The following is a 15,711-nucleotide window of genomic DNA, read 5'->3' as shown; positions in this document are numbered from 1 at the left end:
CTACCTGAGACAGTCACTTGTTAGCTATCACCGAGCACGCGCTACCGCGAAGAGTTCCGCCGTTGCCTCGAGTCATCCCCGGTGTTCAGGGTCGAGCTGGTGACGCTGGACACGTCAACATGTCCTCACGGACTGGTGACAAACCAAACTGGCGACGACGAAGCTGTTCACGTTCACTGTGCTGCTGCCATGATTCTTCCCGCGCTCAACAACCACATGAGAGCACTTTACAGGAAACGGGCGCGTGTGGCACTGTCACTTCCGGAAAAGGGTTTCAAAATAAGATCTCTGCGACATGCACAGACGTGTCATGGCCACAAGCTGTATGTGTGTAGAGAGATAAACAGACCGACAGACAGACCGACCGACAGACAGACCGACCGACAGACAGACAGACAGACCGACAGACAGACCGACCGACCGACAGACAGACAGACAGACAGACAGACAGACAGCATGCTTCGCGTTTATTTTGAATATCTAACGTGGCCCGCTTATTGCAGCAGCTTGACGTTTTGTAAAAACACAACGGAAGTGACGACAGTAACAAAACCTATACTCAACCACTGAGGAAAATTTGTCTCACATATTCAGTGGAGCAAAGTCTGGACATTATCTTCAAGATACTTGATCACAAACAAACCAAGAAATGTCTGTTTCAAACTGTCTGTTTCTGGAACTGCTCTTATATCATTGTATTTTGAAAGGACTTTACCCATTATATTCATTATATCCATTATATTCATTATATCCATTATATTCATTATATCCATTATATTCATTATATCCATTATATTCACTATATCCATTATATTCATCATATCCATTATATTCATTGTAACATTTTGTTTTACTGTACAAATATGTACTTTTTAGTTGATGTCAGGATGTCAGCAGGCAAAAGCAATACCACATCATAAATCTTTTGATAATATTGGCAAAATTCATTTTATAAATGAAATGTCACAATATATACAAACAATCCAACACTATTAACAACCCAAAAGCCTTAAATACTCTCAATATATGTAATTTTTTTTTTAATTCCCTAACCTGCTGAACTTGTTTATTCTATATTTTTTTTATTCATTTTTGCTATTTCATTTTGTCATTTATTTATCTTATTTACCGTTGGCAGATATTATTGTTGTTAAATGTATATTATGTATGTATATTTCCTTATGTATTGTTGTATTTGCCCTGAAACATGCAATAAAGTTTGTTTAAAAAAGAAGAAGACAGTAAACATGAGCCTGGGTTCCAGCTTTAAAGGACCATCCCAGTCTTTTACACAGATAAGTACACCTTCACCCCCATGCGACATTGAAGAGGCATGTCAGCCAAGACAGCCCATCAATGTCCAGCGCCTTCAGCATCTCAGAGCGGATCTCACAGGCCTCCTCGACAGGCACCGATGACCTTCAGACCACAACTCTTAGCGGCCGCGTCCACAATAGAGGCTTTGAACACGGTCCACTCGGTTTCCACGTCCCCAACCTCCCTCGGGATGTGAGAAGTTCTTCCGGGGGTGAGAGTTGAAGACCTCCTGGACAGGTTCCTCCACCAGACGTTCCCAGTTCACCCTCACTACACGTTTGGGTTTGCCAGGTCTTTCCAGCCGACTCCCATCTGATCCAACCAGGATCACCAGGTGGTGATCAGTTGACAGCTCTGATCCTCTCTTCACCTGAGTGTCCAAGACATCCAGCCCCAGATCAGATGATACGACTACAAAGTCAATCATTGATCAACTATATCTAGCTGGTACCGCTCCACCTCCTGCTCCACCTCCTGCACCAGCTCCGGCTCTTTCCCTGCTAGCGAGGTGACATTCAACGTCCCTAGAGCTAGTCTATGCTGCCGGCGAACGGCTCGCCCGGGCCCCCGGCCCTGCTATTCATCGGGGGGGTCTTTTTGAACCTGAGACCAGTTTGCCTCGGGAGACCCGACCAGGGGCTGATGCCCCGGACAACATAGCTCCTAGCATTACTGAGACACTCAAACCCCTCCACCACGTTAAGGTGGCGATTCGTGGAGGAGCATGGGGGTCGGGAACAGTGCCCATGGACTGGCAGACTGGGGTGGAGGTTCCCAATGGTGGTGCTTCCCTTTTTCCAAAAATGGGACCGGAGAGTTGCTCCAACTATCGGGGTATCCCACTACTCAGCCTCCCGGGCAAAGCTTATATCAGGCTGCTGGAAAGGACTCCGATTCTGTGGAACCTCAGATTCAAGAGGTGCAGTGTGGATACTGTCCCGGTCGTGGAACAGTGGACCAGATCTTTACCCTCACAGGACTACTGGAGGGTCCTGGGAGTTTAACCATCCAGTCTACATCTGTTTTGTGGACATGGAGAAGGCTTTCGGTCCCCTGGTTTTTTTTATGGGGGGTGCTGCAGGAGTACGGGGTGCCGGACCCGTTTCAACGGGCCATCTGGTCTCTACAACCGCAGTAGGAGCTGTGTTCGTATTCTCAGCAATAAGTCGGACACGTTTCCGGTGGGCGTGGCCTCCGCCAGGGTTGTCCTTTCTCACTAGTCCTGTTTGTGACCTTTATGGACAGGTAGGTAGGTAGGTAGGTAGGTAGGTAGGTAGTTACTTTATTAATCCCCGAGGGGAAAAATTTTTTTTTCGCTACAGCAGCTTACAGAAGCAATAAGATAATAATAGAATAATAGAAAAGCAATAAAATAGCAGTAAAAAATATAAAATATAAAATGCACAGTATATACAGTATATACAGTACAGTATATACAGTATCTATATATATTATATACAAACAACCAAGAAACACAGTCAACAGTGTTATTGTTATGTGATGGATTTTGCCAGAGGTGAGTTATTGTACAGACTTATTGCGGTCGGCAGGAATGATCTCCTGTATCAGGAATGATCTCCTGTATCTGGAATGATCTCCTGTATCTGGAATGATCTCCTGTATCAGGAATGATCTCCTGTATCTGGAATGATCTCCTGTATCAGGAATGATCTCCTGTATCTGGAATGATCTCCTGTATCTGGAATGATCTCCTGTATCAGGAATGATCTCCTGTATCTGGAATGATCTCCTGTATCTGGAATGATCTCCTGTATCTGGAATGATCTCCTGTATCAGGAATGATCTCCTGTATCTGGAATGATCTCCTGTATCAGGAATGATCTCCTGTATCAGGAATGATCTCCTGTATCTGGAATGATCTCCTGTATCAGGAATGATCTCCTGTATCTGGAATGATCTCCTGTATCTGTCCTTGTGACAGCGGAGCTGGAGGAATCTTTTGGAGAAAGTCCTCCGCTGTCCCTGCAGCAGGTGGTTGAGAGGGTGGTCAGGATTATCCAATATGGATAATAGTTTGTTCAGCGTCCTCCTCTCCACCACCTTTTCCAGGCTGTCCAGTTTGTAGCCGATGATGGAGCCGGCCTTCTTAACCAGTTTGTTAAGTCTGTTGGTGTCACCGGCTCCAATGCTGCTCCTCCAGCAGACCACAGCGAAGTACAATGCATTGGCCACAACAGATGGTAGAACATCTCCAACATCTCGCTGCACACATTGAAGGATTGAAGTTTCCTCAAGAAAAAGAGTTGACTCATCCCCTTCTTGTAGACAGCGTTGATGTTGGTCTTCCTGTTCAGTCTGTTGTCATGGACACACCCAGGTACTTGTACTCCTCAACCATGTCCACCTCCTCTCCCAGAACTCTCAGCGGTTGTGGAGCCGTCGTCTTCCTTCTGAAGTCGACCACCATCTCTCTGGTCTTGGCCACGTTCAGGAGGAGGTGATTTCTACCAGCCCACTCCACAAAGTCCTCCACTACTGCCCTGTACTCCTCCTCCCGTCCATCCCTTATACATCCTACCACTGCAGAGTCATCAGAGAACTTCTGCAGATGGCAGGACTCTGAGTTGTACTGGAAGTCAGTGGTGTAGAAGGTGAACAGGAAAGGAGACAGAACAGTTCCCTGTGGAGCTCCAGTACCACTGACCACCGTATCAGACAGCACACTGCCCAGACGGACAAACTGTGGTCTGCCTGTCAGATAGTCAGTGATCCAGGAGACGGTGGGCGCGTCCACCCCCACCACCCGCAGCTTCTCACTCAGCAGCAGACAGGATATCTAGGAGCAGTCAGGGGGAGGAGCACGTCGGGTTCGGGGGTCTCGGGATTGCATTTCTGCTGTTTGCAGATGATGTGGTCCTGTTGGCCTCTTCAGACTCCCAGCATGCACTGGGGCGGTTTGCAGCCGAGTGTGAAGCGGCGGGGATGAGAGTCAGCACCTCCAAATCTGAGGCCATGGTGCTCTGCTGGAAACTGGTGGATTGATCCCTCCAGGTAGGGACGGAGCTCCTGCCTCAAGGGAAGGAGTTTAAGTATCTCGGGGTCTTGTTCACGAGTGAGGGGAGGATGGAGGGTGGAGGGTGAAGGATGGAGGATGGAGGATGGAGGGTGGACGGTGGAGGATGGAGGGTGGAGGATGGAGGGTGGAGCGGGAGATCAACCGCCGGATCGGTGCGGCTGCAGCAGTTCAACAGGCGCTGCACCGTGTTGGTGAAGAGGAGCTGAGCTAGAAGATGAAGCTCTCAGTTTAGCGGTCAATCTGCGCTCCGTCTCTCCGATGGTCAGCAGCTCTCTGGGTCGTCACAGAAAGAACGAGGTCGCGGCTACAAGCGGCCGAAATGAGTTTCCTCTGTAGGAGGCCGGGCTCAGCCTTAGAGATCGAGGAAGGAGCTGGACATCAGGAGGGAACTTGGAGTTGAGGCGCTACTCCTTCATGTCGAAAGGAGTCAGCTGAGGTGGTTCAGCATCTGATTAGGATCCTCCTGGCCGCCTCCCTCTGGAGGTTTTCTGGACACGCCCAACTGGCAGGAGACCCCGGGGAAGACCCAGAACATCTGGAGGATCATATCTCCCAGCAGGTCTGAGAACGCCTCGGGATCCCCAGGATGAGCTGGAAGATGTTGAGAGGGAAGTCGGGGTCAGCTTGCTGGCCTGCTGCCACCACGAACCAACCCCGGATAAGTGGTAGATGATGGATGGATGGAAGAACATCTTCAGTGTGTTTCCTTGTCTTATCGTGCTACGAGGTTCCCAAAGCATGTTTTTTTTTAAATAAAGTGAAGGTTTTATAATGTGCGAGTTATTTAATGTGATGGCAAAAATACTGTTCCTCTCATGCCTCTAGTCTAGAGCATAGTAACAGGACGGTGATGAGGAGTGTACCAATGGAAAAATGTACCTGACAACATGACACTGTTTGATTAATAAATAAATAAATAAAGATGAAAGCATAAGGATGTGTAGAACTGGCAGCAATCAACAGTAACGTGAGAACACACAAGACGGCCAAAGAGATGAAATATGGCTTTCAGCATGAAAACTACAAATATTAACAAAATGGAGAGCAAACATCTGTGAGGTGTGATGTTGAAATATAGGAATCAAATGAGAGGGCAGAATTAAAGTACAACCTAACATGTCCTCAGCATGAGACATTATGGACGACTATGCTTTATAACTTTATCAGTGCAAAGACAAGCAGAAGGCGTAAGAACTAAAAATAAAACATTATCTACGTGCAAAGCATTGCCGTCATTTTACTTCAGAGAGCACTTTTATTTAAATAGGTTCATTTCCAGATAACTGTTTATCACATTTACACTGTACACATGCATGTTTGCTGTGAGTGCAGCAATCTAAATCAGGGATGAGTACATGAGGAGACAAAGATCTAGAAGAATTCTCAAAAATAGTATATAAAAATCAGAAGCGGAGTATCAGACTGTGTTTGCAGAGAGATGTGCCAAACGTGATCATGATCATTCCTTTAACATTGTACAATAGTTGTTTTTTTTAACCAATTCATAATGCTACAAATTCCTGTGAAATAGAAATTGCACTTTGCTCAGTGAAAATACATCATCATGTAACAAGGTTTTACCAAAGATGGAGACATCTGTGTTTCCTGTGTCGTGGTCGTCATTCTGACAGCGAATATTCATTATCATAACATCATAACAACACCAGAGGCAGAAGAGGGAAAACTCCACTCAGCTTCATGAGGATTCCCTTTCAACCAGATTTGTCATCAGACAGACTCCATTTACTGTTTTCACGTCGTCCTTTCCAAGCTGCATTGTTTAAAAAAAAAAAACCTCCCTTCTCGAAGACGATTAAGTTCACCAAAGTAGTGTAAAAACATTCTTAGAAAGTCCATGCAGAGTGTATTTACTCACAAATAAGCCGTGTGCACACATCGGTAACGATACGACTGCAGCTGCAGCAGGAGGGACGATTGGCTCGCTAAAGAAAGCTCTCAACCATCCTCCACAAAACACAACCAGCAATTTACATCCTGTCGCAAAGGAGATGAAACACGGTGGCGGGACAGACCGGCGGACCGAGACGGTCCCCTCGCTGCAGGATGGAGGATGACATCACTGACACACTGGAGGTCTGGCAACACAAACATAATCCTTGATGGTGGTTGTAAACATTGGTTTGTATTCAGTCTTAGAGCCACCTGGATGTTGAGCTCACGCCGAGGGAGAGATCCATCACTTCACAAACACACATACCGACATCTGCAGCTGCAGAAAGGCATTCTGGGAAACTTGCAGAAACAACACACTACAACAATGAAAGTTAATGATGCACTGTGCAATTAAAAGTTAAAAACACCTTCAGTTATTAGAAACCTCAGAGGGGGGCTGACATGAAATGTCTGTGTACTTTTAAAAGGAAAACATGTCACTGACACGCATTACATACAGTATATTTATAAGTCAATATACACAATGTAGTAGCTTACTGGTTTGTGACTGTAGCAGCACCTTCAGTTTAATTTCAAGACAAATCTCCAGTGATTAAATAAAACAACACATAAATATGTTTAAACACAGGGTGTGCACACAATGGTGAGGAGTGAAAGGAGATGACTGCTACGGTGGAGCTCATCTAAAAAGGGATTCGGATGTTTCATCATCATACAATAAAAGAATTTATAAAAAATATATATTTGTTTTAAACGAACAGTTCAACTTACTTCTCAACACTCAAGCTATAAAATTCATAATATTTACACCGGCAACGTTGGTCGTACCCGTTTCTTTCAGGCGTCGCCAGACACGGAGATGAAGTAACACACAGTTAGTCAGCATTTCAGGAGGGGATTTAAGAAACAGACACAAAACGAGGATTTCCCAAAACAAAGTGTTTTCAAGTTAGGGCTGTACGGCTGTATGAATGCTGAGCAACGAGACGAGTCTCAACGCAGCCGTGATGATGGAGAGCTGCAGACATGAGGACCAGGAAACCACAGGGAAGAGGTTGACAGTGGGAGGCAGCAGGTCGGTGTGTGTGTGTGTGTGTGTGTGTGTGTGTGTGTGTGTGTGTGTGTGTGTTGTGTGTGTGTGTGTGTGTGTGTATGTTGTGTGTGTTTTGTGTGGTGTGTGATGGTGTGTGTTTTGTGTGTGTGTGTGTGTGTGTGTGTGTGTGTGTGTGTGTGTGTGGTGTGTGTGTGATTTAGCATACACACACTGTGGTCTTGTTATGCTGCTGCAGAATGGGGGAGACGTTATTGGACTCCTTCTGTTTCTTCTCTGCGTTGTGTTGGACCAGCGGCGGCCTACCGGCAGTCCTCCGCCGGGCTTTCTTTGCCGGCCGGCCCGACGGTGGCGCCGATCCATCAGTAGTTCTTTTGCCGTTGGGTGTCCTGCTGCTGACCGTCCTGTCAGTCGGACCGGACTGACTGGGCAGCTCGGCGCTGCTGTTTGAACACAGCGGAGTCAGAGCGAAGGGGTCGGACAGACTCATGTGGTACAAGCTGTTGCTTCCTGAGAGTCCGTCTCGCCGCTCCAGAGCCGGGAGGAGCACACACATGACGGAGGGAGAGTCTTCCTCTGAGGGCCGCTGCTGGACAACACAGGGACAGAACAGCAATGAAGTCCAGCACCAACACATGCACATAATCCTCTTTGATCTAAACAGCACATTAAGTAATTCATGACAAATGAAAGCAACTCTAGATCACAGGAAAGTCAAAGAAATCAAAATACAGTCTGACACTTTAATTTGGGGTATGGACTCTATATCGAACTATTTCCATCCAGCGCAAACTTTATGTTTGGAAAAATTTTCACAGTTGAATCAACAGTGAACTGAGAGTAAATTTGGTAATTTAGGAAAGCAGAATAGATTCTAACCATTTATCAACCATCAGTGATGTCATGAACCATCAGTGATGTCATCAACCATCAGTGATGTCATCGTTGGTTTGTGAACGTTATGAATCCTCCAGTTCAGATTCTGTCCGTCACCATCTTTGCTCGTTCGGAGCAGTTTGGAGCAGGAAGTGACCATATTTGGACGAGCTGGGGGAGGAGCCAGAGGTGGATCTGACCGATCTGATCGGAAACCTGACGATACTACGTCCCGCCCACCGATAGCTGTAACCTGACTGCACCGCAGACCTGTCAATCAAACAGACACGCCCCCAAAAACAGGTCTTCTTGAATCTTCTTTTCTAATGAATGAGGGATTATTTTCAGATGGACCTCCAGAAAACTAATAAGAAGGAGTGACTTTAGCTAACAACACCGAGATAACTGATGGACACATTTTATTCACTTTGGATTTGATGAGAGAAGTTGAATGGGAGTCTATGGAGCCGGAGGCTTTTTGGAGCCGACCTCTAGTGGCACTCGCTGGTATTGCAGCAGTGGACACTTCTGCATTGACCTCATTTTTCGGAGCCGGAAGCTACGAACACTTTTAAATACAGTCAATTATTCCCACATTATTCAACAATATAAAAAAAAAAATCCTGTTCTGATGTAAAGGCTGCACCCTGGTCAGGGTCCCCATCCAACCAGGGTGTACAGATAAAAAATAAAAACCAAGTGTGGTTGATTTGAAGAATCTGAGTCGAGGTCCCAGACTGATGATTCTGCTCATCGGCGGTCAGGCGGCCGCCCTGTTCTGTAGTCTTCAGTGTTTGCCACCATCCTGCCCTCACCTGAAGCAGAGGAGTGTCAGCGCGGGATATGGAGGTGGGAGGACACTGGGATACCTTGGCCAGGTCGAGTAGCACCTCCTCATGATGCAAGGTGTCCTGGGAGGTCCCGGGCTCCTGCAGGGCGATCACGATGGCGCTGGTGTTGTCGGCGCGCAGCATTCGCTGGCGCCACCGCAGCAGAGCGTGGCTGACCAGCTGCCTGGCGCTCGATACCCCGCACGGTGCCTGCAGCATGGACCATCATGAGGTGGACGTTACGGATCAGGATTCAAGCATCACTACATTATCTACCGTTCTGATAACAGTAAACGGGAACGCACCATTTCCTCGTCGTTGTTCTGACACATGGAGACGGCCTCCTGGGGCGGCACCATGTTCCACAGACCGTCGCTGCCCAGGATAATGTAGCGATGCTTTTTGGGGTCGAGTATCAAAACACTGGTGTCCGGCTCCGGAGAAACCACAAACTCTCCGCTGTAGAAGTCGTAGCTCCACAGATCACCTGTCACACAGAAGAAAAACCTCATCTGAATGAAGTCACACAACATACTCCGGCACTAGTGGCTGGAGATCACCGTGTTGGTCTATTCCCCCTCTTCTGTTCAGAGTGAAACTGTAGAATTTCAGTGGCGTCTGTACCGACTACCAACTCTCTGGTGTCGTGACATCGATGGTCTCACGTGCACCTCCCTCCAAGCCGGCAGAGAAACAAGCTCAGATACGACACTGAAGGTGTCTGCGCTTGTTCAGGAGGTTAAAAAAACACCTCTCTATGATTGTACAATAAGCGTGGACTCCACAACGTTTGGTATCTTCTGATGGAACGTATTTATTCTGACACAGCATGCTGATATCGTTGTCTGCGAGGATGAATTGTGTTCTGCGTGATTTAATTTTCAGGTTGTGAACTGTAGATTTCACTTGGTTCTTTTGAGTTGTGACTTCAAAGTTAAACATAAAAATAAAATAAATTCCTTTATAGTTGAGGAAGGATTCAGATTAAGAAGGTGAACATGGTTTCAGATTAGACAATATACTAACATGCCAACTCTAATTCCAAAAAAAACTAAAAATAATTAGTTGACTTTGCTGTTTGAAAAGGAACGCACTTCTAATTATTTAGGAATTTGTCCACATCGGCCAGTGTCCCCCAGTCTTTTATGCATGTGTGTATGATGATTGTTTTTTGTTTATTAAAAAAAAATAGAAGACATGCATTAGTAAAACAGCTCACTTCCACTGACAGCTCTCAGTGAGCCTCTCAGAAACAGGCTTTTCCTAAATTGAGCGTTGATTGCTTTTTTTCAAATCCAGGCAAAAATAACAATATTAGTCAAGCCATTGACAACAGGTTAGTTTCACTGAGATTACTGTGGTGGTGGTTTTTCCCACCTAGAGCTCGGGCTACTGCCAAGAACGGTATCTGGTCGATCACGGTGCTCCGACGGACCGGACCGTTGTGGCTGAGCCTCGGCCTCTTCCAGACCACCCGGTTCACTCCAGACTTCTTGATCACGCTGTTAGCAGACAGGAGAGAAGCAGCCGTTAACATGGAGCGAAGCACACACAGATTTCACAGTCGGTTGGGCTACAACTACAAGGATTACACACAGCCAGTGTTCAGGTGTGGAAAGCTTATACGTCACATCATGTAAAAGAAAGCTTTAACAGACAGATTTACAGTTGGACCAGTTTCGTTAAAACCTGAGGTTAAAATCAAGGTGAGCCAGTCCTGCTTTAAAGTTCATTCTGGGTGGAGCGAGACATTTTCAAGCTGCATATAATCACATTCACCAATACACAAAAGGCTGAAACAAAAATATGAATCCACTGAGATGAACCTAAAACCGATGCATGTCGAAAACTGGAGGGTTAAGTAGAAATATGTGTTATAAAACTAACAGCAGTATTTTTCTGACCGTACATCCGAGAATTGAAACCGATGCCTTGAAGTAACATGTCAGTTTCCTTCTGATGCTACTACAAGGTGAGTGAAAGAAAACAAACCCACTTTACCACAGCTGGTTATTACAATCACTATGGTCCCAGTGATTGTATAACGTCAACAAGCTATGAACCTCAGCTATGTGTCCATTGCAGCACCACATCCACTAAACACACCACCGTACCAGCCCTTTTAACTGTGTAGTTTCCTCTGTCGAGCCCCGTGACTACATCATCCTATGGGCTGGCACTCCAAAGGACACTTTCCTTTAAAACAGATCATATTTAGATTTTCTTCTGTGCAAGAAAGATGCTCCTTGGTTACAATCACCACTTTATCAGAGATAGATGGGGCTGCTGAGTCTTAAGAAAAAGACACCGTCTTCCGAGAGATTTCCTTAGATTGACCCTAAACTCACAGCAACAGTGTGGACTTAAACTTTCACGTACAGTTTGATTCACTATGGACACATCTGGTCGTCATAACCACGTTTAACAGGAATGTCTTAAGTTCAGTTACCTCCCGCCCAGACCTTCGATACGCTCCCTCTCTCTGGGTAGCTCAGGTTTGTGGTCTTGTGTGACCTCCACAGCTCTGATGAACGGGACCGTGGGGTCATCCTGGACCCCGAGAACCACCGCCGAGTCCCCGACGTGGGCCACGTACATGCGGTTTCCCCGGAGGACCACGACGCTGGCCGTGGTGCCGGATGTACTCGGAAGGCCTGTGAGGGTCTTTGGCCATTCAGCTGTGAGTATGGAAGAGAGAAAATGATGATTTACTGCTTATTCCCTCAATGTACACGAGAGAAAAAGGATCTGCAGAAAATAAAGGTGCCTCTGAAATGATTCTGTGCTCATAATAATGTCCAACGACTTCTCTGATGTACCGAGTCTGACCAGAACACTGTGACCTCAAGGTCTCGTCATATCCGTCCTGAAGCAGGTCTTTCCGATGTCAGCCAAGTCAAACATGCGCCGTGCACAGTGTGAGAACTGATCTGTGACCAGCTGACATGTCCCGGCGTGTCGCGCCAGACACCAGCGCAGACTTGCACGGCGCAGCATTCACTGAGCTTATAACGATCATAACAAAACATGTTGCTGTGCAGCAAAACATTCACGGCAACACGTGCAGCGAGGCCAAAGAAAACACGGAGATGTTGGCCGACTGCATCGCACGTTCAGCTGAAAACCGCAGGTTTGAATCGGCCGCTGTCACCGGCTTTGTTTGGACTGAACCGGCTTTGTTTGGACTGAACCGGCTGGCTGCTGCTAACGTCGTTAGCTCCGCTGCGTCTGGTTGCTAAGAACTGTCCGCCTCAAACCAGCACGTACATCCGGAGCAACGCGACGTGTCCACCCGGTACCGAGGCCCACCCGGTACCGAGGCCCTGGCGCTTTTTGACTGTTTTCCTGCAGAAAGAACAACAGGATGTTCCGGTAAACCCGCTGCTTTGACCCGAGTTTAGCGTGAAAGCCGTGCCGGGTGAAGGAGGCCGCACGGTCTGACGAACCGGTTAACGCTTCTTAAACGGAGAGAAACGTGCACGAGGTGAACTCATTACCGTTATAATGACGTTATTATGACGCAACTTAGTCGGTAAACTTACGGAGCTTTTTCCACATCGCGTGGTGACAGGCGACGAACCCTTTGCGGATCGCAGAGCAGACCTCCCGGTCGCAGTCGGCCCAGAAGCCCCGCTGCTTCTTCATGAACTCCCACAAATACTCCCGCGCGAACTGCGCAGCCTCGCGACCTCCGTGACCGTCAAACACGGCGAAGAACGCCACGGAGCGGCGGGAGCGACCCGCGGCGTCGGGCTGATCCGGCGGCGGGCTCGGACCCCCCGGTAACGATGTTTCTACCGGTACACTTCGACCATCCGTCCGTGCGGGTTCACGGGAAGCGTCTGAATCCTGCGGGGGCTCCCCGGTGTCCCCGGTGTCCCCGGTCCGGTCCGGGTGCGTGTCCCCCCCTTGAGAACTGAATGTCCCGCCTCCCGCACCGCTCTCCTCCGGCTCACCCGACGTCGGCTCGTCTTCTCCCGGCTCGGGCTCGACTATGACCTCGGTCACATCTTCCATGTATTTCCTGCCTCCTTGGTCGGTGAACACGCTCACTCGCATCAGTAGTGTTTCCTCCATGGCTCCAGGGATGAGACGCTCCGCTCGGTCGGTGTCGTTAGCATATAAAACCACGGAGAGTCGTTCACAGCAGAGCTCCGTCCTGCCTTTGTTTATGTTCAAGCGTAGTAGGCATGCTCCAACGCGTTGACGTCAGAGTCGGCCTTCTTCTCGTTACGTCGACGTGGCAACACCAGAGCTGCTGCTGCCCTCTAGAGGTTGGCCAGCGAACTTCAGAGAAGTGCTTGTGAAATTCATATGGTTGGTAAAGAGTTGTCATAACTTTCTTATTAGAACATTTTTGGGGGGTATTTACAAACCACGACACTATAACTCCATTGATCTGTATAAAGATAAGGACAAAACCAAACTGTCTCAGCATTATACACAAACATTCACTCAATTAAAAAATACAGTTTGACTAAAATGTGAGAAAAATATGGTCTTGTCATATGGGAAGGATACTGGCAGAATTTGTGTTCAGTGCATTCTTCTTTTACCAGGTCGGTTGGTATCTGTTCAGATATTTTATTACCCCTCAGTTTAAAATGTGTACAGACTGGTGACAGACTCTGTTTGTCTGGAGAACAGCTGGCAGATACAGAACTGCGCAGTCATTCAGTCCCACTGGCAGGAGGTGAGACGGTCAGCACAACATTTTTGTTGATGCTCTTGTCTGTTCTTTCACTGCTATTTATTTGCGGCTCATGTTTCAGTGCAAGACAATTAAAGCTGTAATTTGAAAAAGGTTACAGACCGAACCTCCAAGAAAGACCGACTGGATGGATGTTGTGTTTATGGAAAGAATGACCTGATGATGATGTCACAGGTGACCTCCGGTTTGTTCCGCTAAATATTGTCGTTTTTCCATGCTTCTTTACATAAATGCAGTATATGTGGAAAAAACCCAATCAAAATAGCACTGCATTTTTTTTTATTATTTTAGCTTTGTATTCCAGCATTTGTATTTGATTTGAAGTAAAACAATGACAATGAGAGTAAAATACTGATTTCTAGCTTTCATTTGAAAGTTCTCACGTCAAAGAGTTCAGCAAAAGGAAAAGCATTTGATTCTGGGAATTATAATTACATGTAACCCTTCAACATACTGACCAAATATGTTGCAAGGAGACAAGCCACAGAGGCTGAATTATTAGAGGGAAAAAATAAAGCATGAACGCAGCCCAAGTATGAGGTAACTACAAATCAGCTGTTTGATATGCGGTGGAGTGGAAAGAATGCGTTACTGAGTTCTGGCAGTGCATTGAATATGTGTCAGAGGACCAGATAACCAGAGGATAACAGAAGGATGGTGAAATAAAATGGTCAAGAAATATGTTAAATGTTTTTGATGTATTTGACTGTATGCACAGTAAGCATCAATAATGTATAATTATACTTTAAGTGGGTATACAGTATGCGTGGTATTGAGCTTTGTATGAATAATGTTAACAGAATGAAGTTTTCATGAACACAGTTGATATAGTGGGGTCCAAAAGTCTGAGAAAATATGTAATATTTTCATGTAAACGTGGAAAAAAATTTGAAAACTTGAGGATTTAGAGACATAAAAATGAGATTGGGTTCAGATGACAGTCGGCTGGATTTGATCAACTCAACAGAGGCTTGTTAATAAAGTAAATCCACCTGCAGCCATCGATCAGCTTTCTCAGAGTCCCATCATGGCTGGACTGAAGGTGTCTAACGGGGCAGCGTCAGTACCAGAGGGTGGATGTACAGGAAGGAGACCAACAGGAGGCCGTGGATCAGACCCACAGTGAAACACTCAGGTTCTGATGGTTCTGGTTCTCTGGAGCTGAATGGACTCCACCCTCAGCGAGGAGAAGCAGCGCTCCGTCCTCCAGAGACGCTCCACCCTCTGGTTCGATCTGGGTGGAGAAGGATTCATACTGCAGCAGGACGACGAGCCCGAACACACCTCAGAGATCTGAAGAACCACATGAAGACCGAAGGAGGCCGAGGAGGGCTGACTGTCGTGGACTCTCCTCCACACTCACCTGACCTTTGACCCCAAACAACCTTTATGGAGAAACTCAGAGAGGAACATTCCTGACAGGACAAGAAGCTCTTTGGACACATTCTGCCGTGATAACACGTCTTATCAGGTTTGAACAAACCGGGGGAGTCCATGCAGGTCGAATGCAAAAGGAGGACAAAGAAGTTTTGACATATTTTAAAATTCATGGACATTTTTCACAGATTGAACTTTCGTTAAGATAACATCATTTATGATAAAAGATTTGGCATGAAGTTAAATAGAATCGTGGTGTCAGACATATGAACTCTTTACATACACAATAACTGGTGTAACTCCTTTCTTATGCAGATAAATATGGAGTATTTAGATCTTGAGGAGAATTGTTCATGTGTTTATTGTGTGCGGGTGTCTGTTTCTTTGTATGTAAATATATCCAATTAGGCAGATTTAGGCAGAGTTCGTCGTCTCAGGTGAAAGAAACCACCAGTCAATAAATCACATCTCTAACAAACACCGTTTCCATTCGCTCATGTTAAAACCTTCGCACAAAATCGGACTATTTTCTTATTTCAGCAGAAAAAGCTGTTTTTCTTTCATCGACTGCACAATGACGTCACTGCGTCAGCGCCCG

The 15,711-nt window shown here is 46.5% G+C and overlaps 2 protein-coding genes across 5 annotated transcripts in view; both read right to left on the bottom strand.

The window, feature by feature from the left end:
* Nucleotides 1-227, bottom strand: part of brip1 (BRCA1 interacting helicase 1) — a 96,845-nt gene extending 96,618 nt beyond the window's left edge. For both annotated transcript variants that reach the window (XM_069166538.1, XM_069166539.1), the window contains exon 1: nucleotides 5-227. The gene's annotated coding sequence lies outside the window, so the exon portion shown is untranslated. The remainder of the gene's footprint in view (nucleotides 1-4) is intronic.
* A 5,353-nt stretch (nucleotides 228-5,580) lies between these two features.
* On the bottom strand, nucleotides 5,581-13,226 carry LOC138208562 (protein phosphatase 1D-like). 3 transcript variants are annotated; one of them, XM_069166530.1, is made up of 6 exons: nucleotides 12,568-13,226; nucleotides 11,475-11,703; nucleotides 10,403-10,527; nucleotides 9,331-9,512; nucleotides 9,011-9,235; nucleotides 5,581-7,908 (listed from the first exon to the last, which is right to left on the bottom strand). In XM_069166530.1, the coding sequence occupies exons 1-6, from the start codon at nucleotides 13,100-13,102 to the stop codon at nucleotides 7,519-7,521; spliced, it is 1,686 nt and encodes a 561-aa protein (XP_069022631.1). In that variant the 5' UTR covers nucleotides 13,103-13,226; the 3' UTR covers nucleotides 5,581-7,518. The 3 variants fall into 3 exon arrangements, with proteins under 3 accessions (XP_069022631.1, XP_069022632.1, XP_069022633.1); XM_069166531.1 differs by having other exon boundaries at nucleotides 9,065-9,235; XM_069166532.1 differs by having other exon boundaries at nucleotides 5,581-7,905; nucleotides 9,065-9,235.
* Between the last annotated feature and the right edge of the window lie 2,485 nt (nucleotides 13,227-15,711).

This window comes from Embiotoca jacksoni, unplaced genomic scaffold (genome assembly GCF_022577435.1).
Source record: "Embiotoca jacksoni isolate LCO1_2020_lvr unplaced genomic scaffold, fEmbJac1.0.p SCAF_39, whole genome shotgun sequence".
Taxonomy (NCBI): Eukaryota; Metazoa; Chordata; class Actinopteri; family Embiotocidae; genus Embiotoca; species Embiotoca jacksoni.
The sequence above is the reverse complement of the archived record's forward strand: the minus strand, read 5'-3'. Positions and strand labels throughout refer to the sequence as shown.